General features: G+C 37.5%; 1 protein-coding gene across 8 annotated transcripts in view; it reads left to right on the top strand.

The window, feature by feature from the left end:
- The window catches only part of LRP6 (LDL receptor related protein 6), a 177578-nt gene that overhangs the window by 132176 nt on the left and 18365 nt on the right, over nt 1-27037 (top strand). For all 8 annotated transcript variants that reach the window (XM_025283271.3, XM_025283268.3, XM_025283267.3 and 5 more), the window contains 5 exons: nt 5997-6199; nt 8255-8466; nt 9307-9497; nt 16908-17117; nt 19345-19470. In XM_025283271.3, coding sequence (XP_025139056.1) covers nt 5997-6199; nt 8255-8466; nt 9307-9497; nt 16908-17117; nt 19345-19470 — 942 coding nt within the window. The remainder of the gene's footprint in view (nt 1-5996; nt 6200-8254; nt 8467-9306; nt 9498-16907; nt 17118-19344; nt 19471-27037) is intronic.

Raw genomic sequence — 27037 nt, 5'->3', positions numbered from 1 at the left:
TATGGAAAAATTGATATTATAGGAAAAGTAAGTATTTTATCCTTGGGATTAAATATGAATAGCAAAATTTGCATAGCTTCTTTGAGAGAACATGCATGTACGCTAGACATAATTCATATTTATTCATGGTGAAGGAAGGAAAGAACAGTACAAATAGTACAACAGAGAGACTCTACAAAATATAATCTCCTTGTCCTTTGAAATTCGCAGAATAGGCGAAAGATGAAAAATGTAAGTGTGCAAGAGGCCAGGCTTATGAGTAAATGTAGCCAGTATGAAACAATAGTAAGTAGATGGGGAGGCAAGCTAGAGAGCACAGGCTCTGAACGCAGTGAGTGGTTGCCACCTTATTCTAGCTAATGGTAGCAGGTCGTCTCATCTAGCCACGAATCTGGGTTCACACGCACAAAGAGACACACACGCACGCACGCGCGCGCACACACACACACACACACACACACACTCTGCTTGGAACACCAGGACACAGTGTATAACAAAACATTGTTGGCTTGGGGAATCCTGATTTATGACTCACATGTATGTGAACGTTCTTTTGGATACATAAGAACAAATTAGAAATTGATAGATATGATAAAGAAATAGAGAATTAGATCAGGAAAAGTAGATTTGTAGGAGAAAGGTAAGGTATGGTTCACTATGTTAGAAGGTAACAATTGCTGTAGGATATTGGATATAATGAATGACTGAAATTACTTTATTCTGTGCCTGAAAGTATAGGAGGTCACATAGGCAAGGATTTAGTGTGTTCTCACACAAGGCTTAGTTCTGAAAAAGGAAGAACATCAGTTTATAGTTGAATGATTTGGAGTCTCTGTCACACATTAGTTTGTGTTTTGCTAAAGCAAGTCAGATTTTTTTTTTTAATTTAAATTTATTTTAATTGGAGGCTAATTTACAATATTGTATTGGTTTTGCCATACATCAACATGAATTTTAGTCAGGTTTATATTGATTTTCCTATGGGAAATAGAAACATTAAATAGGTAATTAGAGTAATCTCTAGCTCAGAGAAAAAGAAATGAAGTTAGGGGCATAAATTTTAGAAATGCCAGCATGTATTTAAAATGGGCATTTAGGGAGAAGGTGTATACCTGGCGGTCAGCAAACTTCTTATTTAATGAGCCAGAGAGAATATGTAGGCTTCATGAAGCCTGTAGTCTCTCACACACCTCTTCAGCCCTGTCCACTGCGATGTGAAAGCAGCCACAGATGATGTGTTTTTAAAATTGGATCATTTCTGATAAACTTTTATAAAAACAGGCAGCAGGCCAGATTTACCTTGTGGGCCGTAGTTTGCCAGTTCCTGGTCTGAAGAAAAGAAAGGGTCTGGTAACCTCAGGAGCTCTGCTTGTTGAGGGGAAGTTCTCAGTAGACATTGTAGAGCAGCAGCCAGAGCGGCCAAAGGATACGACCCAGAAGGCAGGAGAAAAGATTGTTCCAGAGTAAGACTGTGTTGTGATTGCTGCTGAGAGGTTTAATAAGGTGAGGCCTAAAATATCCACTGGATATTCGGGTGAGATGGTTGTTAATAATCCTGAAAGAACATAATTTCAGGAAAGTAACAGTGAAAGATGGAAATAGATCAACAAGTGAATGGAGCACAGAAAGGGGATAATAGTGTGTGTGTGTCATGTAGACTTTTTTTAAAAGCAGTTTGACTTTGGAAGGAGAAAATAGGGGTAAGAAGTGATGGAGGATGGAGATAGAAGAATATGGAAAGGCCTTTCGAGGTCATTGTTTGGGATGTTTATACCAGTGTGTTCTAGTTGGTAAATGAAGGTTATGAGAAATCACTGCTGAGTATCCCTAGTGTCTGTCTTGGGCTATTTCTGAGATGATCAGCAGTGTTTCCAGAGGCTTCCTGTCCATGTATTTTTTTTTGTAACGTGTATTATTTAATATTTGCGCAGAGATGTATTAAATCCCAAAGGAGATTACAAGAGAAGTTTAACACAAAGTACTTGCCCTCAGAAAGTTTTCTAACGTTGTGTCGTTTACTCCTGGACCTGTGTTTCAAAAGCTAAAGCAGATCTTGGCCTTTCTCTGCTCAAAATCTGTTTCATGGGGAGTGAAAACCTCGTTCTTCTAATGACCTACAAGTTCCTGCACGATCTGTTCCTTCACAGCCTCCCCACTCCCTTGCTTCTCTGACTTCAGCTTTTACTGTTCTCTCTTTCTCTCCATGGCAGCCACACTAGCCTCAGTGCTGTTTTCACATGTGCCAGTTACGCCCTACTTCAGGACTGTGGTACTGTGTAGTTCCTCTACTTGGAATGTTTTCCTGCAAATATTTGCATGCATATACTTCACCTCCATGTCTTGACTTAATCATGACCTCCCCAGAGAGACCTAATCTGCCCTATTTAAAGTTGCAAGTCCTCCTTCCACCCTGTCTCGCGTTGCCAGTGCCCCTTACCTACAATTCTTCTTTTTCCCATGACTCTTAATCACTCTCCAGTATACTGTGTAACTCATTACTTATATACTATAGCATCTTTATTATGTTTATTACTTACTGTCTGTTTATTGAAATGTAAACTCCAGGAAGCAATTTTTTTTTTCCTGTTTTTTAACTGATGTATATCTAAGGTGCCTAAAATAGTTTTCGGTAAACAGTAGTCATTCAAGAAGTCATTGTTCAGTAGAAGAATGAAGAAGCAGGACAGGATTTGGAAAAACAGGTGCTTTTCCATTCAGCAGCTTTGTGACCTGGGAACAATATTTCTTAACCTTTCTTTAAAAATTAGTTAACTATTGTTTGCTCACCTGTAAAGTGGAATAATTTGGGGGACTAGAAGACATTTGGTATGATGTGTGGCATGCTGGAGGTTCTTAGTAAATGCTTGTTTCTTTTTTTTCCCCCAGTTCTTGGAAATAATTTTGTTTCCTTTCAAAATCATGGCTACAGGGCTCTCCTTAATGATGTCATCTCATGCTTTTTCTTCATTTGTTTACTCATGTATTCTTTCAGTGAATATTTACCGAACAGCTAATCCACACTGGGCATTATATGAGCCAATGAAGAATGTATTGGTGAATGAAACAGACATTCATCCCTGCCCTTGTGGAGGTTGTGTTCCATCGGGATAGATAATGAACTAAATAAGTAAACTGTATCATGAGGTAGATGGAGATGAGTGTTATGGAGAAAATTATGAGCAGGAAAGGGTGAATAGGAGGATCTTGATGTTAAATAGGATCATGAGAGAAGTCCTGGCATAAAAGTGACACTGTGTCAGGAACTGAGGGAGGTGAGGAAATGAGCTGTGCTGGCTCTCTGGGAGAAGACCTATCAAGCAGAGGGGAACAGCAAATACAGAGGCCCTGCGGGGAGCATGTCTGGCATGTTGGAGAAACACCTGGGGGCCAGTGTCTCTGGAACAGAGTGCAAAGAGATTAAGTCAGAGAGAAAGCAGGAGGCCACATTGTGTAATCCTGTGTTCAGTACTGAAGCAGTTAGTCTCTGTGGCAGCTTTGTGCAGATTGAGAAAAGGTGTTTTCTCTGGGCACATGCAGCTGCACAGGTGCTTTGACTTGGCTACCCAGGTGTGGCCTGGACTTCAGTCCCTACTCGAGGCCTTTGGCACAGCTCAGAGATGGCACAGTCCAACATGGTGGGCTTGGGCTTGTCACTTAAAATGTTCTTATATCAGAGTGGTACCTTTCTTTAAGCTTTGGGCGAACACTTGTGTCTTCGGAGGAGAGCGGAAAAGCTCCTGCCTGCATACACCTTCTCCTCCAGCTTCTGCATGTGGGAGTGCAAAGCTGAGACAGCCCAACAGGACCGTTTTGAAAGCCTTCTGCAAGAGACGAGGGAGTGGTGGTTAGAGGTGATATAAATTAGCATGGGTTTAGGCTTGCAAAACTGAATATCCTTTGTCCCTTTTGTAAATAAGTCAAAACGTCAGCTTTCTCCTGGAACTATTTAGCCAACTGTAATTAATGTCACCCATAAATTTTTTGAAATGAGTATTTATTTGGAGCCATATTTGGCTTTGTCATCATCTATGTTCCACCTAATCGTGAAAGCTTATTAAAGATTAAAATTTGACTCAAAGAAAGAAAAAAACAGTACAAAGTGAAACATAACTAGGAGCCTAATATATATTTGATTAATTATTTCCCAGGCAGGAAAATTTGGCAGCTAAAACTATGGGGTCTTCTGAGTTTCATTGTATGTCTTAATATGCTATTTTGTTGGAAGCTTACTATTCAGGACCTTTTTTTTTTTCCTTCTATTTTCTTGATTTATAAGGAAGTAGTACTGCCAAAAAATAATTCTTTTTTTTTTTTTTATTTTTAAATGGGAGACTTGTTACCTACTCTGTTGTGACATGTATTTTTACTACTTAAGGTGTTGGTTCTACTAAAATTGCTGAAAGTTGTTAAATCAGTGTGCTGTGGACTCTACACAATGGAGAGTTCAGTGGGGTCACTGAAATATTTTCTAAATCTTCTGAGCTAGGTGTGGACTTTCAGCCAGTGGGGAACTTAAAGCAGAATTTCAGGGTTGTGAATACCAAGTTTCTTTGTGAGAAGCAATGATTTCTTCAAGATTTAAGCTGATATACATTTGGGTGTAGGTGTAACATCAACCAGGGAACCACAAGTAAGGGCACTGTGAAGAATGGGGTTTAGAGGGAGATAAAGCAAGGAGTTCTGTTTTGGCCATTTATGTTTATATCCCTGATAAGGACAAAATTCTGCTGGATTTAGGTGATGACTGAGCAACAAGAGAAGAGAGTATAATTTGGGGATTTTTACATTTCTTTTAATGAAGATTTTTAAAAAGACTGTTAGACTTTGAAGTTTTGGTAGCTTTGTCAGATGGTGTTCTTTTCTGGATACTCTCCTCCATTAAAGATGACTGCATAGTAATCAGAGGCCTAGTCCCTGGGACAGGGAAGTGTTGTCTCGGCTGCATTTCCCTGTTTTGTAGACTTCAGGCATCAACTAGTGTGTGACTTTTTTTTTTTTTTAATGGTTCTCTCTCCTTGCAACCATTACATCCCCACAATGTAAAACAAAGCCTATATTTCTACAACCCATGAGGGTTTGTTTCATTCCTACTAACACCACATTTATTATTGCCACTACTGATAATAAGAAGCAATAGCTATTTTTACTTGACATTTATATAATGCCTTATAGTTTTTTTGTTCAGGTATTGTACAATTGGGGCTTCCCTGGTGGCTCAGTAGTAAAGAATCCTACTGCCAATGCTGGAGATGTGGGTCCAATCCCTGGATGAGGAAGATCCCCTGGAGAAGGAAATTGCAACCCACTCCAGTATTCTTGCCTGGAGAATCCCATGGAGAGGAGCCTGGCGGGCTACAGTCCTTGAGGTTGTAAAAGAGGCATGACTTCGTGACTAAACAACAACAACATTGTACAATTGACATAATACCTTACCTTTTAATTTTTACTTATGTTATAAAAGTCTTATAGCAACTCAGTGAGCAGGACAGCATAACTATAACCTTCTAGTTGAGTAAATTTCAATCCAAAGAGGTTGAAGGCTGTAGTTAAGATCAAGTGACTAAATTATGTGAGAACTGAGACTAAAACCACTCTTGAAGTCTCTTTTCTGACCTATGGAGACCCAGACTTCCTTTCACCCACAAGAATAGATGAGGGAGGAGTTAGGATTATTTACTTGGTAGACAGGGGAATTTTGTTTGTCAAACACTTCATTGAAATCAGGTGTCCTGTGCTAATGCCACTGTGGACATCGGACAGAGAAAAACTGGCTAGTTGGCTGTGTCATGGCATAAATTCATAACTGGTTTAGTAACCAGAGTGTGATCAGTGTTTCCTCTAAGAGTTCTGAAGGCATATCCAGAGGGCTTTGTCTCATACAAGTCTTCAACATACATATCTCTTTTTTATGAGATACAGACAACAGGCCAATCAAATCTTTGAGTGATCTGAGACTTAGGATAACTGTTTCATATTTGCTTTTTTCTCTCTTTAAGCTCCAACTACTTTCCTGCTCTTCAGTCAGAAGAGCGCCATCAACCGCATGGTGATTGATGAACAGCAGAGCCCTGACATCATCCTTCCTATCCACAGCCTTCGGAATGTCCGGGCCATTGACTATGACCCCCTGGACAAGCAACTCTATTGGATTGATTCACGACAAAACATGATCCGAAAAGCTCAAGAAGATGGCAGCCAGGTAATCCAGGGCTCAGTTCAAAATCCAGTTCTTCTGTGTAGTTATTGGACCACCCAACCATCCTATCATGACTCTGTGTGTGTGTGTGTGTGTGTGTGTAAAACTGGAATTCTGAACCTGGTAGCATTTTTTCTCTCCTACATGATCTTTGAGTGAACAGTTGTTTGCTAGTGCTATTGAAATGAAGATGGTATTGTATTAAAATAACTTCTGCTTATATATTAGAATGACTTTGTCAGTACACCCATATCCATTTATGTTCCATTTTATATTTTGTTTCGTTTACATGGAGTGTTGGAAACTTTGAAAGCAAATAGACCCTTGGTTCTAATCTCAGCTCTGTCACTCACTAGGATTCTTACGAATCTTTAGGTGAAAGGAATATAAAGCACATAGCCCATTATGTATTACACAATAGGTTCTCTATAAATAATAGTTTTTTACTAGTAACTATTTAAAAGTTTCAGAGAATGGGAAACATAAAACACAATCTCAGTAAAATTAAAAGCATCTAAGATATGTTGTTATTAATCTAATGGTTTTTGGTTTTGTTTTTGTTTTGGTAAATATTACTTGGTGACTGTGGCATAGGAATGAAAATATTATCAACACATCTTATCTGTGCTTACATTCTAATCATGAGTCACACAACACTGTCCATAATTTGCTTTCTTTCTGTGTCCAAGCAGTATTACACCGGGATCACTATAAATAATTATTTGTCATCTTCCTTGTAGCACTAATGTTGTTAGATTTTTAATGTATGAAAATTAGATTGCTAGTTTTTTTTTTTTAATATCTGATCTGACAAAATAGCGAGGAGATAATGTATTTAGGTCTGCTGATAAGGTATAGTTATAGCTGTATATTACAGATGCAGTTTACACTGTGTAGGTCAGGACTGATTGGCTGATAACCAGTTGATAGAAATTTTAACTGTTGTTATATAGCCAAAGACGTAGCAAATAAATCAGACAGCCTCATTAAGGAGTGTTACCTTGGAGATGCTGAGTAAATAAAATACCATTTATTCAGATAAAACAGATGAACAGTGCCTGTTTTTTGTTTTTTAATTGTTTTGAGGGGGTAGATTTGCGGATTAGAGGACATGACTGATAGATGTGGTTTGTAGCCCTGACTAACTGCTGTTGTCTCTAGAGCAGAGATTCTCAACTTACACACTGTTGACATTTTTGGCTGGGTAATTCTGTGTGGGGGAGGTCTGACCTATACATCACATTTTAGCAAGGCTAAAGAATGTTTAGCAAGGCTTCCCTGACGGCTCAGCAGGTAAAGAATCCACCCGCAGTGCAGGAGACACAGATTCCATCCCTGGGTCAGGTAGATCCCCTGGTGAGGAAAATGGCAACCCATTCTAGTATTCTTGCCTGAAAAATCCCATGGGCTTGAGAAGCCTGGTGGGCTATAGTCCAAAAGGATTGCAAAAAGTTGGACATGACTGACTAGGCCCGCATGCACTGGCCTCTGCCCCTTTAAAAGCCAGTTATACTCCCATAGGTGTAACAGTCAGAAATGTCTCCAGACATTGACCAGTGTCCCAGGTAGGTGGTGGTTTAGTTGCAAAGTCGTGTCCGACTCTTGCGACCCTGTAGACTAGACTGTAGCCTGCCAGGCTCCTCCATCCATGGGATTCTCCAGACAAGAATACTGGAGTGGGTCGCCATTTTCTTCTCCAGGGGTACTTACAAATGCAGAATTGCTCCTGGTTGAGCACCACTGCTTTAGAGCTATTTCTAGAGTGTTCTTCTAGCCACAGCTGTCTTGAGTTTATAGGAAGCAGCTGCCACCTTCTCACTCCCATGTCTCATTAATGCACTGTCATGTTCTTAGAGCAACTAAAACAGCCTCTGTCTCTCTTCTGCTTTGTGTCATAATAACCAAGGGGACATTTGAAACGCTCACTAAGAAATGTCCCTTGGTATGTAAGAGTTCCACTCAGGTGTGTGACCACATGCGTGTAAGTAGTGTGAGTAATCTCAGGGCTGTCTGGCTTGGACTCTCATGTTCTGTGTATGTTTCTTTTTCCCTCCTTAGGGCTTTACTGTGGTTGTGAGCTCAGTTCCGAATCAGAACCTAGAAATCCAGCCCTATGACCTCAGCATTGATATTTATAGCCGCTACATCTATTGGACTTGTGAGGCCACCAATGTCATTAATGTAACGAGATTAGATGGGAGATCAATTGGAGTGGTGCTAAAGGGCGAGCAAGACAGACCTCGAGCCATTGTGGTAAACCCAGAAAAAGGGTATGTTACCAAGGGGGAATCTGAAACCCTCATCAGCCTTCCTATTTATCCCATTTATATTCTTGCTTTCTCTGTTTTTCTGCCTAGAATGTCTTTCCTTAGGCACTGCTGCTTTATTTGTCATTTCTACCCATACCTCCAGAACTGTTGGAACTATGTCTTCCTCCAATAATTTCCCCTTGATCTCCCCTGTGCCCCCCTCCCCCAAATGTGACGTCCTCCTCTCTTAGATGCCCATTAGTCTATATCTGTGCCTCTTTAGTCCTTTCCAGTTTACCTTATACTTGATTATTTTCAAGCTTATATTTTCTTGGCTTTAGGTTCCTTTATGATAAGAACTAGTATGTCTTTAATACAGAGCTTTGCATTCAATTAATAGTACTTAATTGACTATGAATGAATGATAAGGAATTCAAGGAAAGTAGCTTACTTCAGAAGAGTTACAGGAGAGAGATGAACTGAAGAAGTTAAATATAAGAAATAATTCACATATGACTTATTTTCAGTTATGAAATGGACTAGAAAAGAAATTTAAAAGTTTGTGTCCAAATCTGATTACTGCTATTATCTTTTATTTATCGTATTATTCCAAAAGCATAAGTGTGTCTGTGTCTAACATTTTGTTTTATTAATTCCTGAAAGTTAACTCCCTAAGAACTTCTGTGCAACCTTTGTTACTATTTTTGAAATTAAGAAATGTATTCCATGATCTTTAAAAAATACTCTAAAACCTTAAAAACCTTAAAAAAAAAGACTGCTTCCTTTTGTCTTAACAGAAATATTCTCATTTTGTGTGGTTTCTTACTTTAGTAAACTTAGAGTTTCCTGCTTTCTTTTCAGGTATATGTATTTTACCAATCTTCAGGAAAGGTCTCCCAAAATTGAACGAGCTGCTTTAGATGGAACAGAACGAGAGGTCCTCTTTTTCAGTGGTTTAAGTAAACCAGTTGCTTTAGCTCTTGATAGCAGATTGGGCAAACTCTTCTGGGCTGATTCAGATCTCCGACGAATTGAAAGCAGTGATCTTTCAGGTACCCAAGAAATATTATTTCTGTTTCAATAATTGAGATGATTTATTGATAGCATTTGTATTTTCCTTCCGTTGTACACATTTCTTTACAGTTTATTCGCTAAGAGTAGTCAGCAGCAAGTTGGTTGGGAAGCACTTTTTCTTTAACCATCAACATGCTTACTCCATCTGTTATCTAATAACTTGCCAATTTTCTTGATTTGGGCTCTGTAAATAGTATGTTTCTAATGCATCTCTTCTCTCTTTCTAATCTTCCACTCTACTTTTCTTCTCATCATCTCTGGCCTGAATTTTAGCCTATGATTAGTCTCCTCCCTGTTGATTTTTCCTCCCTGGAAGTTTACACACTGTTCCTAAATTAATTTTCCAAAGCATGGTTTCTAATTATGTCACTGCCATACTGAAAAAACCCTCCAGGGTAGTCTCATAACCCAAAGAAAAAAGTCTGGTTGAATGCTTAAGTTGGTATTTGTCTTTCACAAACTCATCATAAATAAATGCAAATGATCTTAACATTCCTGATGTCTTTTAATGAAATTAAATAATTTGTTGATCTTCAAATGTACTTTTTCATTTCTCTGCGATCCTCTGTTTACAATCACAGTTGTTCGTATACCCCCAGTTTCTGAAGTCCAAATACTCTGTGTGGCCTTACTGGTGATCAAGGAAATGAAATTAAAATAATACACTATAGGAGAGCCATAAAATATAAAGTTGATTATTCCCAGCATTGGCCAGAAAGGTAACAACTGGAAAGCTCTCGTATACTTTTGTGAAGTGAAATTGGTAGAACCTTTTCAGAGGGAAATGTGCTGGTGAATTTCCGTTTCACAGAGTGGTTTTACAGACATAGTGAACCAGTTGTACAGGGGTACGTGCTGAGCATTCTTTGTAATATGTACACAGAAATACATCTGAGTATATTAAGTGTGTGAAATATTAGTCATTCAATAGATGAGGTGTGTAGTGACATAGAAGGATGATTTTTTAAAATTAAGTGTGTAATAATGTTATTAAGATTTAGTTTTATTTAAAATTTAAAACTATATTATATATGTATATACACACACACACACACATATATGCACACACACTATATACTATATATACTGGCAGATTGCCTCTAAAAATGCAATATATCCTATACACAGAGAGACATACATGTATATATATATACACACACATTACACATATAATATATGTATATACTATTAATAAACATGTATGTTTGTGTATTCCCTGAAAAATATGCAAGCAAATATATCTTGAGAAAGGTTTAAAAGTTTAGCATGCTAATATGTTAAGAGTATTTCTGTATCATTTAAAGTTTTATATATTGCAATGTATTTGTAATTTTTCAAAAACTAAACAGGTTCTCTTTTCAGGTTCAAAAGACTCCCTTCCATTATGTCTTCTTTGATTCCAAACTGTCAGGCACACACCTTGCACAGTATATTCTTTCTTTAACTGATCACCTGTGTCTCTTATATCCCATCTCATTTGTTTAATAGTTACTTATATACATGTTTTAGCCCTTACTAATAAGTCAGTGGATTTTTTTCCCCTACTTGTCCTTTTCTCTTTTTTCTTCTTTTAGGATTTTTTTTTTTTTAAATAGAGGTGATGCATGTTCTTTAGACAGTTTAGAAAATAAAAAAGAAGAAAATCCAAAACACTGTCATTACTGATACTATTGATACTTGAATGAATTAGCTTTCTTTTTTTCTATTTTTTTTTTTGTTAGTTTCTCCACTCTTTATTATGACATGGTTCTAACATACAGAAAGTACAGAATTTCTGCCATCCAACTTAGTCAAATCTTAGTGTTTGGCCATATTTGCTTTTGAACCTCCCTTCCTCCTCTCTTTAAAAAAGACATAGGGAGAATTTGAAGCTCTTGCGTCTCCTTCCCCAATTCTGTTTTCCTTCCTTTTTCTTAAGAGGCAGCTTTTGATGTGTTTCTTTGTCATGCATGGTTTGCTCTGTGTGTGTGTATTTCTTACTGTGTATACTGATACAAATTTAAGCCTTTTTACTTTTTAAACTTAATATAGTCTCATGTATTCTTTTGTCACTTGCCTTTTTCAAATATATCAGTTTTGAGATGATCCCTATTGATCCACAAATCTATGTTAGTTATTTTGCTAAATAGTGGTTTTGTTGTATGATCATTCTGTAGTTTCTCTATTTCTATTCTGCTATCTAAACTGCTGTTTCCAATTTTTTGCCATTAAAAGCAGTAGTCTAAACCTAGTAGTGGGATTGCCATGTAATGTGGTATGTATATATTCAACTTGAATATATCTGTTCAGACTGCTCTTCAAAGTGATTGTATCAGTTTAAAATCCCCTCCAGAAGTATATGAGTTTCTCCTTTAGTACTTGGTACTGTTAGACTTCTGAATTTTTGCCAATCCAATAGTTTTAAAGGTATATCTAATTATTAATAAAATACAAACTTTTCTATTTGATATTGAAATTAATTTATTGGTCACTCATGTTTGTTCTGTGAATTGCAATTCTTAGCTTTTGCCCATTTTTATATTACTGATTTCTAGAAATTCTTTATTCAGTGTATTAATGTGTTATTAAGTTACATACATATTCAGGGAGAATTGTTATGGTTAAAGAATTCAATATTTTCATTTATGACTGGTGTATCTTTCCATTTAAAAGTCGTCTGTAATAATTTTTGGTACATCTTTATACTTGCCTCTATAGAGAAAGATATGTTTTATATAAATCTTTGCTTGTGATTTACCTTTTCACTCTCCCAGTGGTGTCTTTAGATGAAAAGAAGTCATATTTTTAGTGTTGCACAGCTTATTAATTTTTCCCTGTACAATTAGTGCCTTTTATGTTATGTTTAAGAAATCTTTGCCTACTGCTTAGTTACAAAGATATTTTCTTGTGTTTTTTCCTAACATTTTTTTTGTTTAACTTGTCTTATTTTAGATCTCTAATCCATTTTGGAATTTATTCTTGTGTATGATGTGAGACAGGGGTTTAATTTTGTTTTCCATGTGACTGATTCAGTACCACCATCCTGTTACTTTTGTTGTAAATAAAGTGATTATATTTGTATGAGTTTATTTCTGGACCCTAATGTTCCCTGGGTCACCTTGTCTTTGTATTGTCTTAATTTATAGCAGATTTATCTAGCAGTGTATGTCCTTAGTATTTCTTACCTTGATTAGTATTACCTTAATATTTCGTACCAAAGATTACCTTGGCAGTTGTTGACACTTTGCATTTCCATATACATTTTAGAATCAGCCTCTGAGTTTCCACCAAAAACAAAAACACCTAGTAGAATTCTGAGTGGCCTTGCTTTAAGATGATAGCAAATCTAGGAAAAATTGTTATCTTTATAATATTAGTCTTCTAAACCATGAACATGGTATATTCCGCCATATATTTAAAACTTTAATTTCCCTTAGTGTTTTGTAATTTTCTCTATCGAGGTTGCCTCTCTTTCATTGGAGTTATTCTTTGGCATTTAATGCTTTTGAATGCTAGTGGTAAAGAATATTCTAAATATTTAATATTTCATTTTCTGGCTGTGGCTGGAATACAGAAATACAGTTTTTCTTTTCCTCTCTTACCCTAGTGCATTGAGTTTGTTCCCAATCATCTTGCTAAATTATTAATAGAATTTTCTGTGTTATGGAATCATTTGTCTACAAATGAGGAAAGTTTTTTTCTTTTTCAGTCCTTTTTTCCTTGTGGCCTTACTACATTGACTGGGGATCACTTCCTGGCCCCCCCTCCAATACAATATTGAACAAAATAATAGAATCCCTAGGTATTTTTGTTTCATTTTGTATTTGCTTTCCATGATTTGAGGAGAAAGCATCCAATACTTCATGATTAGGTTTTTGCTAAGATTTTTCTGTAGGTAACTTTTAAAAATCAGATTAAGGAAGTTCTGTTCTTGGCAGAGGAACCAGAGATCAAATTGCCAACATCTGTTGGATCATAGAAAAAAACTCAAGAGAGTTCCAAAAAAACATCGCTTTATTGACTACACCAAAGTCTGTAACTGTGAATCACAACAAACTGGAAAATTTTTCAAGAGATGGAAATACCAGACCACTTACCTGCCTCCTGAGAAATCTGTATGCAGGTCAAGAAGCAACAGTTAGAACTGGACATGGAACAACAGACTGGTTCCAAATTGGGAAAGGAGTATGTCAAGACTGTATATTGTCATCCTGTTTATTTAATTTATATGCAGAGTACATCATGTGAAATGCCAGGCTGGATGAAGCACAGGCTGGAATCAAGATTGCCAGGAGAAATATCAATAGCCTCAAAGATGCAGATGACACCCCTTATGCCAGAAAGTGAAGAGGAACTGAAGAGCCTCTTGATGAAAGTGAAAGAGGAGAGTGAAAAAGTTGGCTTAAAGCTCAACATTCAGAAAACTAAGATCATGGCATCTGGTCCCATCATTTCATGGCAAATACATGGGGAAACAGTGACAGACTATTTTCTTGGACTCCAAAATCCCAGCAGGTGGTGACTGCAGCCATGAAAGATGCTTACTCCTTGGAAGAAAAGCTATGACCAACCTAGACAACTTACTCTGGTTAAAGCTATGATTTTTCCAGTAGTCATGTATGGATGTGAGAGTTGAACTATTAGCGCTGAAGAATTGCTACTTTTGAACTGTAGTATTGGAGAAGACTCTGGAGAGTCCCTTGGACTGCAAGGAGATCCAACCAGTCCATCCTAAAGAAAATCAGTCCTGAATATTCATTGGAAGGACTGATGCTGAAGCTGAAACTTCAATAATTTGGCCACCTGATGCAAAGAGCTGACTCTTTGGAAAAGACCCTGATGCTTGGAAAGATTGAAGGCAAAAGGAGAAGGGGATGACAGAGGATGAGATGGTTGGATGGCATCCCTGACTCTATGGACATGAGTTTGAGCAAGCTCTGGGAGTTGGTGATGGAGAGGGAAGCCTGACATGCTGTAGTCCATGGGGTCGCAAAGAGTTGGACACAACTGAGCGACTGAACTGAACTCTTGTTAGTTTTGTAGAATAAATCAAACTTGGTCTGATACATTATCCTTTTTTTATATTGCTGAATTTGATTTGGTTTTTGTTTAAGATGTTTACATTTGTGTTCATGAGAAAGATTACCCCATGATTTTCCTTTCTTACTAATATAATGCACTTGTTGGGGTTTTGCCATCAAGGTTACATTGGCCTCATAAAAAAAAACATTTCCTTTTTTCCTGTTTTCTGAAAAAGGTTGATTTAATGTTGGTAGGGTTTTCTTCTTTTTTTTTTAACCCCTTTTATATAGTCACAGATAATCCTATACTGTTGTCATGGGTTATCTTTCTACCTGGAGTCTTTTATGCTGGAGTAGATTTAGTATATGCTTTAGTCTGTTGAATAAGTATGTTTTTTCATTGCTGGTTCCAGTGTTTTTTAACTGCTCTCAGAGTAGATCTTGGATCCTCCAGCAACACTGTTGACCTCTCCTCATTTTCCCCAGTTGTTCAGTTGAGGCCATCCTTACACGACCAACAACTCATCTTTTTTTTTTTTCCTAAATGATTCTTGCTGCTGCTGTTTTAAATTTAATTTTAATTTTTATTAAAATAATACATGTAAATGTGGAAATCAAGTGATTCCACTTGACCTGTAATAAAATCCAAGTTTACTGCTCTGCTCCTTCCTCCTGTTAGTCCTACTCTTAGAGGGCTCTGATGGTTTAATCAAGAGTCATTTTAAAATATCTGATTTAAAACAGCTGCTTCTTGATGTTTAAATTTTAGACATCACAATTTGACTTTTTTTGGTGGAAGATGAGGATTTGTTGTCTTAAACCATGTATCACTAAAATACCCATATGAACTTTTCTATCATCCACCCAGCTAAAAAATTATCCCATTCAACTTTAAAACTATGATTTTTTTTTAAAAAAATTAAATCATAATTTTAAGCTCATAATTATTTGTTATTTATGGGTATGGAAATATAGCCATCACCTTCCTTTCTTTCTGCAGCTTTTTTCCTCTCTGAAATTATTCTTGTCTAATTTAAATATTGTTTCAGTATATGCAGATGCAGCAACCAGTCCATCTTCTTTTTTTTTTTTTTTTTCTGTTTCACTGAAGACATAGTTCTTTATCGTTCTGTTTCAGTCAGTCTGGATTGGCTTGCTCTAGGCCAGCCTCCTTTCACTGTTATCCTGGGGATATACTTGCTAGTCATCTTTGTGCTGAACCTGCTGTTTCCTAGTTTCTGTTTCTTTGGTTCATTCCTTTTCCCTGAGAGATTGCATCCTCTACTAGCTACTTGAAAAGAGGTTCATAGGAAATTAATATTCTAGATCTGTTGCTTGTCTCTTATCCAGCTTGTAAATTTTATATTGCTTTTCTACTCTTATGTCCTATTTTTCCTTATGCCTACTTATGCCTTAATTGTTCACTGTCATTTTAGTAGATTTTTAGGAGGGCGCGTAAGTAGACTTGTATTTAACTGTCCTTGGATCTGAGTGTTGACTTAGTGCCTTCTCATATGTATGTCTCCACCTTTCTCCATTGATTAAGCCTAGCTTTATGCTTGGCTCTTTCCTGGAACTTCCCCTGATATTTCCAGAGTATTAAGCTAGTATCTTTCTTTGATTGAACTCATCAATGAAGAACCAGGGAAAAGTTCTGTAGATATTTGAAGGATGATTAGGAGGAAGAGGGAACGAATGGATGTATGTTTTCTATTTGAATGAGGGCGAAGCAATTGGGGTGGTGAGGAGTGGGGCACAGATTTCAGCATATGGTGTGAAAAAACTTTCTCATAGTTCAGTAACAGAATTGGTTGCCTTTCCAGAATCTGGCTGGCTTTGTGTCTGGGGTATTTTAGAAATACTTATTTTGAGGCGAAGCTTGAACCAGGTAATGTATGAGTCTTTTCCAGTGTTCTGAGTGGCTGAGTGAGTGAGGCTGTTGTTCTCCACAGATACCTTGAGTGTGCTCAGCAGGTGTGGGTGGCCAACAACACAAAGTGCTTTGCCCACCACCACTGCTTCATATAGAGAAGCACTGTTTTGTATGTTTTATGTATTAGAAATCCTCATAAGATTTAATTGGAAAAAAATGGACTGGTTTAAAAAATTTTTTTTGAAAATGGCTCTAAAGTTCTTTTCTACATTTCTGTGAACTCAGTATTTAGTGTGTATTGGACACTTATTTGCTCTTGATTGCACTTAAATGTCTAGTCTGTTATCTGGTATGTATATATCTTTTCTTCTGAGAAGGATTTTTAAGTTTTCTGCTGGAGAGCTTATATTTTCCTTCTCAGTACTTCCAGAATCTTAACGGGTTTTCAGTCAATAGCTGTTGAATGTATGACTTGACCACATGAATCATTTCTGTTGAACATTCTCCTTTCCAAGGGGCCAACCGAATAGTATTAGAAGACACCAACATTCTACAGCCTGTGGGACTGACGGTGTTTGAAAACTGGCTGTACTGGATCGATAAGCAGCAGCAAATGATTGAAAAAATTGACATGACAGGTCGAGAGGGTAGAACCAAAGTCCAGGCTCGAATTGCCCAGCTTAGTGACATTCACGCGGTAAAGGAGCTGAATCTTCAGGAATATAGTAAGTGCTGATGGTGTATTGCTAGTCCCAAGATTCATGTTTGTTACTAGAAGGGACAAAAATTAAGATGTTGTGTGTCTTCTATTTTAAGATTTTCATACACTTCTAGTTTTGCCATTTTTAAAAAGTCTTCATGTCTTTAAAACCTTAGACTCGCCTGGAAATTTTTTCATATTAAACTTGTTTTCCCTATAAAACAAGAGTTAGAGAAAGAAATGGTGTGTCTCATTTTCAAAAAGCTCCCCACTCAGGAACAGCAAGGACTTGCTTTTCATGTTTTCTCTTTCTCTCCTTCAACGTTTCAAGAATACTGGTGTAAAGCCTGTATTAATATTTCTTTTGTTTCACGTACATCCCCATGGTTTCAACAGAAGCAGAAGTTAACATTTATATAATGATGAATATAGTTATTATGAAAATAAACCTATTCTTTGGCAAAAACAAAACAAACTAAAAATTAGTGTATAAACTTAGAGAAGACTATGCTTAATAAGTGCTTGCTTTTTCCCCTTTTGGTTAAGTTTTTCAATTCACAGCTTAGGAAAGTGGCCATAAGTTACTGAAAACTTAAAAATGAGTAGTCATCTTGGCTTAGTTAATATGTGTTCATATAATACTATTAACTCTATTAATATAGTATTAATATTAGAGTTAGTATTAATATTTTAGTTAGTATCAACATTATTAATAAGTTAACATTAACAGCAATTAATACTATTAACTCTATTAACATAATACTGTTATATCTCTCATCAGATGTACCCTCTCAGCAATCACTACTGTAGGTCTTACACAGTTATATCAGGAATGCAGATGTGAAAATGGAGGACTAGTGAGAGAAGTATTCACTCCTGAACTTCTCAGCACAATGTTTTCCAGTCAAATTGGAGTATTTAAGAAGGAAACAGGAATGAGAACACCATAGCTTGTTCAAGTCTCTATTGTGTTGTCACTGTTTATGAACTTAGGAGTTAATCAGAGGTATTTGAGATATAGTAGTTAGAATTGTCATTCTATGTTATGATGTGTAATTCATGCTGAGTATTTAATAGAAATAAGGTAGAGATGATGTAATGGCTAAGTATTCAGTTGATACATGAGCTTTTTATGGCAGAAAATCTATGGATGTTTTCAGAATTTCAGGGGGAGTATCTTTTTTATAGGTCAACACTTAAATATGGTTTATATTTAGAAAAACTTTATTTTTCAAATAAAGTTTCTAAAAACATTAAAGAAAAGGAGATTGTTTATCAAGAGTGTCTTGGAATTAAAAGGTTGAGAAACACTGCTGTACAGGTTGTAGATTCTGCTCTGAGGACTGATGTCTGCTTTGGGACATCTCTGTAGTGTGCACCTCTGCTCGTTTGTGCATAGCTGACTCTCTCCATCTTGTCAACACACGCTGAAGCAGGACTGATGTGTTACTGACAGAGTCAGATAATAAACGGGTGGCCACATTTGATGTTGGTATTCTGGGATGATAGCTGTCAAGTTGCTTTTGACGTGAGCTAAGTAGAAAAGTCAAAGCAATGATTTCATTAAATATAACTTATGAGACAGACTTTGAAATGTGCCTGACAGTGTATTTATTTAGTTAACCCAAGTAGGAAGAAATCAAACGTTTGTAACATTGCAAGTTCTTTTGCGGTTGACCAAGCAAATAATTTTGATGGTCTCTGAGTGGTTGAATTCATGTGAACTTGTTTTTTCTTCTAACAGCTCTTAATTTTTAGCAGATTCCTCCTTAGAATACACTTTTTGAGCAAAATCATCATGTCTCTCAGAAAGATAGAATTTCTGAGTTAAAAAATCTTTAGAAGAATTTTTATATTTTAAACAGAATAAGATCCAGGTTTCAGCATTCTCCCCAGCAATTTTTTTTACTTTGAGTAATCAGCTTTTCTTACTTACAAAAATTAACATGAGCTGTACAATTACCTTACTTTAAATACTTTAAAATATTTTATGTATAAATATGTAAAGACAGTGGCTACATATAAATACTTTGTGTCTTAAATTGTCCTTGTTTTCTTGTAGATTGTGTAGAGATGGTGTGAGTAATTATATTCAGTGGAAATAAAGTCCAAAGGAATTTTGAATTTGATTTTCTTGTTAACTCATAAATAATTGATTTTGGCTGGGCTTTTCTTACTCCCTCCCTCCCTTGCTATTCTTTTCCCTTTCTTTTTTTCTCTCTCATTCTCTTCTCTTTCCTCTTTTCTTGCAGGACAGCACCCTTGTGCTCAGGATAATGGTGGCTGTTCACATATCTGTCTTGTAAAGGGAGATGGTACTACAAGGTGTTCTTGCCCCATGCACTTGGTTCTTCTTCAGGATGAGCTATTATGTGGAGGTAAATATGTTGTTATTTTCTTCTAAAAGTGTAATTCCAGTCACATGTTCAAAACTTAGTCTAGCATTCTTTGACAGTGAAATTGCTTTCTCCTAACTTGATTGGTCCCTTGTATTTCATACATCTGCACTATCGTAGGCTTTGGGGTATTCTAAGATAGAATTCATCTTGACAAGAGATAGGTGTAACCTGACCCTGGGCCTAAGGCAGAAGAGCCCTTTTGGGGGGAAACTCGTAACTGTAAAGGAGTGTATTTCTTAATAACAGTAGTTTTTGCTCCCTCAAAGGGTAACAAGAATTAATTCCACCTCCTGTAATCTTAATCTACTGAATTCTGTCAGTTTATGTGTCATTGTTGCGAATGTCTCCAGTGAAAAGAACACTCTTCTGTTCGGATCTATCAGCAGTTGCCTGCTGTTTCTCTTACTTATCTAGCCAATAAAAAAAGAAAAAAAAAATTTTTAAGGTATCACAGGGGCCACCCAAGACGGGCAGGTTATGGTGAGAGGTCTGACAGAATGTGGTCCACTGGAGAGGAATGGCAAACCACTTCAGTATTCTTGCCTTGAGAACCCCATGAACAGTATGAAAAGGCAAAAAGATAGGACACTGAAAGATGATCTCCCCAGGTCGTTAGGTGCCCAATATGCTATTGGAGATCAGTGGAGAAATAATTCCAGAAAGAATGAAGGGATGGAGCCAAAGCAAAATAGCACCCAGTTGTAGATGTGACTGGTGATAGAAGCAAGGTCCGATGCTGTAAAGAGCAATATTGCATAGGAACCTGGAATGTCAGGTCCATGAATCAAGGCAAATTGGAAGTGGTCAAACAGGAGATGGAAAGAGTGAACGTCGACATTCTAGGGATCAGTGAACTAAAATGGACTGGAATGGGTGAATTTAACTCAGATGACCATTATATCTACTAGTGCGGGCAGGAATCACTTAGAAGAAATGGAGTAGCCATCATGGTCAACAAGAGAGTCCAAAATGCAGTACTTGGATGCAATCTCAAAAACAACAGAATGATTTCTGTTCATTTCCAAGGCAAACCATTCAATATCACAGTAATCCAAGTCTATGCCCCAACCAGTAATGCTAAAGAAGCTGAAGTTGAACGGTTCTGTGAAGACCTCCAAGACCTTTTAGAACTAACACCCAAAAAAGATGTCCTTTTCATTATAGGGGACTGGAATGCAAAAGTAGGAAGTCAAGAAACACCTGGAGTAACAGGCAAATTTGGCCTTGGAATACAGAATGAAGCAGGGTAAAGGCTAATAGAGTTTTGCCGAGAGAACGCACTGGTCATAGCAAACACCCTCTTTCAACAACACAAGAGAAGACTTTACACAGGGACATCACCAGATGGTCAACACCGGAATCAGATTGATTATATTCTTTGCACCCAAAGATGGAGAAGCTCTCTACAGTCAGCAGAAACAAGACCGGGAGCTGACTGTGGCTCAGATTATGAGCTCCTTATTGCCAAATTCAGACTGAAATTGAAGAAAGTAGGGAAAACCACTAGACCATTCAGGTATGACCTAAATCAAATCCCTTATGATTATACAGAGGAAGTGAGAAATAGATTTAAGGGACTAGATCTGATAGATAGAGTGCCTGATGAACTGTGGATGGAGGTTCATGACATTGTACAGGAGACAGGGATCAAGACCATCCCCATGGAAAAGAAGTGCAAAAAAGCAAAATGGCTGTCTGGGGAGGCCTTACAAGTAGCTGTGAAAAGAAGAGAAGCGAGAAGCAAAGGACAAAAGGAAAGATATAAGCTTCTGAATGCAGAGTTCCAAAGAATAGCAAGAAGAGATAAGAAAGCCTTCCTCAGCGATCAGTGCAAAGAAATAGAGGAAAACAACAGAATGGGAAAGACTAGAATCTCTTCAAGAAAATTAGAGATACCAAGGTAACATTTCATGCAAAGATGGTCTCGATAAAGGACACAAATGGTATGGACCTAACAGAAGCAGAAGATATTAAGAAGAGGTGGCAAGAATACACAGAAGAACTGTACAAAAAAGATCTTCATGACCCAGATAATCACGATGGTATCATCACTCACCTAGAGCCAGACATCCTGGAATGTGAAGTCAAGTGGGCCTTAGAAAGCATCACTGCGAACAAAGCTAGTGGAGATGATGGAATTCCAGTTGAGCTATTTCACATCCTGAAAGATGATGCTGTGAAAGTGCTGCACTCAATATGCCAGCAAATTTGGAAAACTCAGCAGTGGCCACAGGACTGGAAAAGGTCAGTTTTCATTCCAATCCCAAAGAAAGGCAGTGCCAAAGAATGTCCAAACTACTGCCCAATTGCACTCATCTCACATGCTAGTAAAGTAATGCTCAAAATTCTCCAAGCCAGGCTTCAGCAATACGTGAACCATGAACTTCCTGATGTTCAAGCTGGTTTTAGAAAAGGCAGAGGAACCAGAGATCAAATTGCCAACATCCGCTGGATCATGGAAAAAGCAGGAGAGTTCCAGAAAAACATCTATTTCTGCTTTATTTACTATGCCAAAGCCTTTGACTATGTGGATCACAATAAACTGTGGAAAATTCTGAAAGAGATGGGAATATCAGACCACCTGACCTGCCTCTTGAGAAACCTATATGCAGGTCAGGAAGCAACAGTTAGAACTGGACATGGAACAACAGACTGATTTCAAATAGGAAAAGAAGTACGTCAAGGCTGTATATCGTCACCCTGCTTATTTAACTTCTATTCAGAGTACATCATGAGAAACATTGGGCTGGAAGAAGCACAAGCTGGAATCAAGATTGCCAGGAGAGATATCATTCACCTCAGATATGCAGATGACCACCTTTATGGCAGAAAGTGAAGAGGAACTAAAGAGCCTCTTGATGAAAGTGAAAGAGGAGAGTGAAAAAGTTGGCTTAAAGCTCAACATTCAGAAAACTAAGATCATGGCATCTGGTCCCATCACTTCATGGCAAATAGATGGGGAAACAGTGGAAACAGTGTCAAACTTTATTTTTGGAGGGCTCCAAAATCACTGCAGATGGTGACTGCAGCCATGAAATAAAAAGATGCTTACTCCTTGGAAGGAAAGTTATGACCAACCTAGATAGCATATTCAAAAGCAGAGACATTACTTTGCCAACAAAGGTCCGTCTAGTCAAGGCTATGGTTTTTCCAGTGGTCATGTATGGATGTGAGAGTTGGACTGTGAAGAAAGCTGAGCGCCGAAGAATTGATGCTTTTGAACTGTGGTGCTGGAGAAGACTCTTGAGAGTCCCTTGGACTGCAAGGAGATCCAATCTCAGTCCATTCTAAAGGAGATCAGTCCTGGGTGTTATTTGGAAGGAATGATGCTGAAGCTGAGGCTCCAGTACTTTGGCCACCTCATGCGAAGAGTTGACTCATTGGAAAATACTCTGATGCTGAGAGGAATTGGGGGCAGGAGGAGAAGCGGACGACAGAGGATGAGATGCCTGGATGGCATCACCGACTTGATGGGTTTGGGTGAACTCTGGGAGTTGGTGATGGACAGGGAAGCCTGGCGTGCTGCGATTCATGGGGTTGTAAAGAGTCAGACACGACTGAGCAACTGAACTGAACTGAATAGTAGTAATGTTGTAGTAAAATTGGTTCAGTTACTCATAGGACCACAACAAAGGTGTATCCCTTTGTCAAAGCATATAAGTATGGTAGCATCAAATGCATTATAATATTTATTCTCTTAATTCAGAAATTCTCCTGCTGGTGATAATTCTATTTGAATTCAACCAAAGGAAAAGGACTGTTTTCTACAGTGGCGGAAATTTAAAAACAATTTCTAATGATAGGAAAATGATTTAATAAAATAACTGAGCTTATGTAGCTGTTAAAAATTATGATCGTAAACTGATGTAAAAATGTAGCCCAAAGTTGGCTCAAATGGGAAAAAAATATTAAAATGGTGTTTTATTGTGTCATGAGAACTACATAAAATATAAATCTCTGAAAAAAAGATTGAAAGAGTTTACACTCAACATATAAAAATTATTGATAAGATGGTATTATAAGAATATTCTTCTAACTTTCAAGTTTTTAAAAAAAAATAACATGTAGTGAGTAGTAGCTATGAGGATCTCTCTCTGGACCCAGGAGATGTGAAGATCTTTGACACAGAGAATGCAGTTTAGTTGGGGAGATCAGCTTTGTGCACAGGGAAAGTTAAGCTCTGGTTCTTGAAGTATCTGTCCCTAGAATAGCAGGTATTACACAATGATGTAAATATATTTAATGCAGTGATCTGTACATTTTAAAATGGTTAAAATGGTAAACTTGTTACATGTATTTTGTGTGTGCTTAGTTGCTCAGTTGTGTTCAACTCTTTATGACCCTTTGGATTGTAGCCTGCCAGGCTCCACGTCCATGAGATTTTTTTTCAAGCAAGAATACTGGGGTGGGTAGCCATTTCCTCCTCCAGAGGATCTTCCTGATCCAGGGATCAAACCCTGGTCTCCTGTATTGCAGGCAGATTCTTTACCTGCTGAGCCATAAGGGAAGCCCCCAAAACGGAATCTAGTTGCTTAAAGTGTGTTTTAGTTGCTGAGTTGTGTCCAACTCTTTCTGACCCCAAGGACTGTAGCCCACCAGGCTCCTCTGTCCATGGGATTTCCCAGGCAAGAATACTGGAGTGGGTAGCCATTCCCTTCTCCGGGGATCTTCCTGACCCAGGGATTGAACCTGGGTCTTCCGCCTTGCTGGCAGATTCTTTACCATGTGATGCCACAGGGCCATAATTTAAAAAAGAAAAAAAAAAAAAAAAAAGAAAAAAGCAAGTGTTTCCATGTCAGAATGCTAGATTATTGCTCCAGTAAGGCAAATCTTAGAAAAATATGCCTTTATGTAGACACAGATAAAACTGAATCAATGATATCACCTTTCATTTAGAAAATGTCTTTTAAAAGACCAGTATTTTTTTTCTTCATATTTAGTGATTTTTTTTAACGTATGTATTAACCGAATAGTCAGTGTACTTTAACAGATGTGTAAAGTGGTGTTACCAGCACCTGTTTCAAGCGAAGTAAAGTGAAAGTCACTCAGTCATGTCTGACTCTTTGCAACTCCATGGACTGTACAGTCCATTGAATTCTCCAGGCCAGGATACTGGAGCGGCTAACCTATCCCTTCTCCAGTGGATCTTCCCGAACCAGGAATCAAATTAAGGTCTCCTGCATTGCAGGTGGATTCTCTACCAACTGAGCTCTCAGGGAAGCCCACCCAGATCAAGACATACAGTATTGTCATTAAGAATAGTTCCCTGTGTCTTGGCAGCCAGTTCTCTTCCTGGAGTAGTTTTCATCTCCATGGTTTAGCTTTACTTATTTTTGAACATAATTTACATAAGGAATCATGATGTATGTACTCTATGTCTGGATTCTCTTGCTTACTGTGATATTTTGAGATTCATCTTTATAGTGAGTGGAGTGCCGCAGTCTGTGGTTTTCTTTTTATTGCTGTATAGTGTGTTGCATTGTATCAATACAAATAAGCCACAGTTTTATTATTCTTGTGTTCAGGGACATATTAATTGTTTTCAGTTTTTGTTATTAAGAGTGAAACTGCAGTGAATTGTGAATTCAGTAAATCTTGAATTTATATACAAGATTTTTCTTGTGATTTAATGTAGATTTTACATGCATGCATGCATGCCTCAGTCATGTCTGACTCTTTGCGACCCCATGAATTGTGTAGCCTGCTAGGTTCCTCTGTCTGGGATTCTCCAGGCAAGAATACTGGAGTGGGTTGCCATGCCCTCCTCCAGGGGAACTTACTGATCCAGGGATCAGACCTACATCTCTTATGCCTCCTGCATTGGCAGACAGGTTCTTAACCACTAATTCCACCTGGGAAGCTCAGATTTTACAGTGGAGGCAAATGAAATACACAATCTGAATTTCTCTGCTTGCCCTTCTCAAGATATGTTTTCATTTGAGCCTGTGTTACCTCCCCATCATCTCGTTTTGTACTTCTGCCAGTCTGAATGTGTTTTCAAACTGGTCTCACCATATTTTTACGTTTTAAAAAATTTTTGAGGAGAGCTTTTGTTTGTGTAGATTATGTATATCTAATCTGTGTTTACTGTGGTAGGATTTGAAACCAAGAACTTTAAAAAATACTTGTTAAAAATATTCATAAAGCATTATATGTTCTCAAGTTAAAACTCTTAAGAAAATTGATGGTATTTTCTAAAGCAAAATAATTTTAGTGAGAAATATAGCATTGTTTTTACATTTTTAAAAATCTTTTGAGTGTTGAGCTGGATTCTCTTGTCTACTTCTGCATTCAGTCTGTTGTAGTATTGTAGCTTCATTGAACTGTATGAAGAATTTTGACCTCAAAGATAAGTAGTTGGAAACTGGAGGGCTATAATTAAATAGCCTTTTCAAATAGTTATGTATATGCATATTGAATTCTACACCAAATCTTGACATATGATAGTTTTCTATAGTGTTAGTTGCATTGTGGAACTTGAAACCATATCAGTTCACTATTATAGTCTCTCATATTGAAATCCATTAATTATTTTGTACCGTGAATGGGTATTTTATCCATGCACTACTTTGTAACCTTATGCATCTTGGTCATTTGGAAATACTAGAATTCCATTCAGAAATTCTCAGATCATCAGGTTTTGATGCACTTCATTATACGGTATCAAAACAATCACATTAATATTACCACCAATCTCATCATAAGAATATTTAAGTACTAGGAATCCATCAAGCTAACAGTGTTGGATACAGGTCTTCTAAAATTACAATTTCTGATAGAAAGTTCCAGTGTTGTCTAATTTGCCACACAAGTACGTTGTGGTTTGCTATTGTTTGAAATCACTGGTTCATTTTTTAAAAACTTCCCACAAAATACCCAAGTGCAAATATCAATAGTTTATCTGCCACTCGTTCTTTCACATTAAAAGGGTGTCACGTTTTGGGTTGCGTTTACAGCTCAGAGTTTTTAGCTTTGGAAACCTTCATGTTGAGGTATGCAGCCAGAGCTTTGTACATGTTTTCCATTTTGTGAAACAGTATTGAGGAGATGTGTACTCAGAGAATTGGTTTTAATGTAATTAGTATTTTTTACTGATTCGTCAAGAACATTCTTGAATGAAACTGCCCCACCCCCACCCCCCACTGCCGAGTGTATGTATGGTATATGACTATGTAGAATGCGGTGACTACTGGTACAGTCTGGGGCCCTTGCCCCGAGTCTGCTTAGGTGCCAAGGGTTTTAGCTTCCTTGGCATCAGTGCACGTGTAGTGAGAAAGGCAAGTGATATATTAGTATTGCTGTAAAATACTGTCTGTCAGTTTCCAGGAAAGAGGTCGCAGGTCAGGAACCCCCAGGGGTTCGTAGATCATTCTTTGAGAACCTCAGGGCTGGAAAAGTTATGAATTCTAATATAACTTTAAAATATTTGAAGGTGGATGATTATAATGGTAATTCCTGGGTTATGTGTGAGATTATAACAGATTGCAAATTCAGTACTCCTACTTAAATTATATAAGAAAACTTCTTTCTGCCTTATAGTTTTGTA

Source organism: Bubalus bubalis, chromosome 4, assembly GCF_019923935.1.
Source record: "Bubalus bubalis isolate 160015118507 breed Murrah chromosome 4, NDDB_SH_1, whole genome shotgun sequence".
Classification (NCBI taxonomy): domain Eukaryota; kingdom Metazoa; phylum Chordata; class Mammalia; order Artiodactyla; family Bovidae; genus Bubalus; species Bubalus bubalis.
Note: the sequence above shows the minus strand (reverse complement) of the source record. Positions and strands in the feature narration are given on the sequence as shown.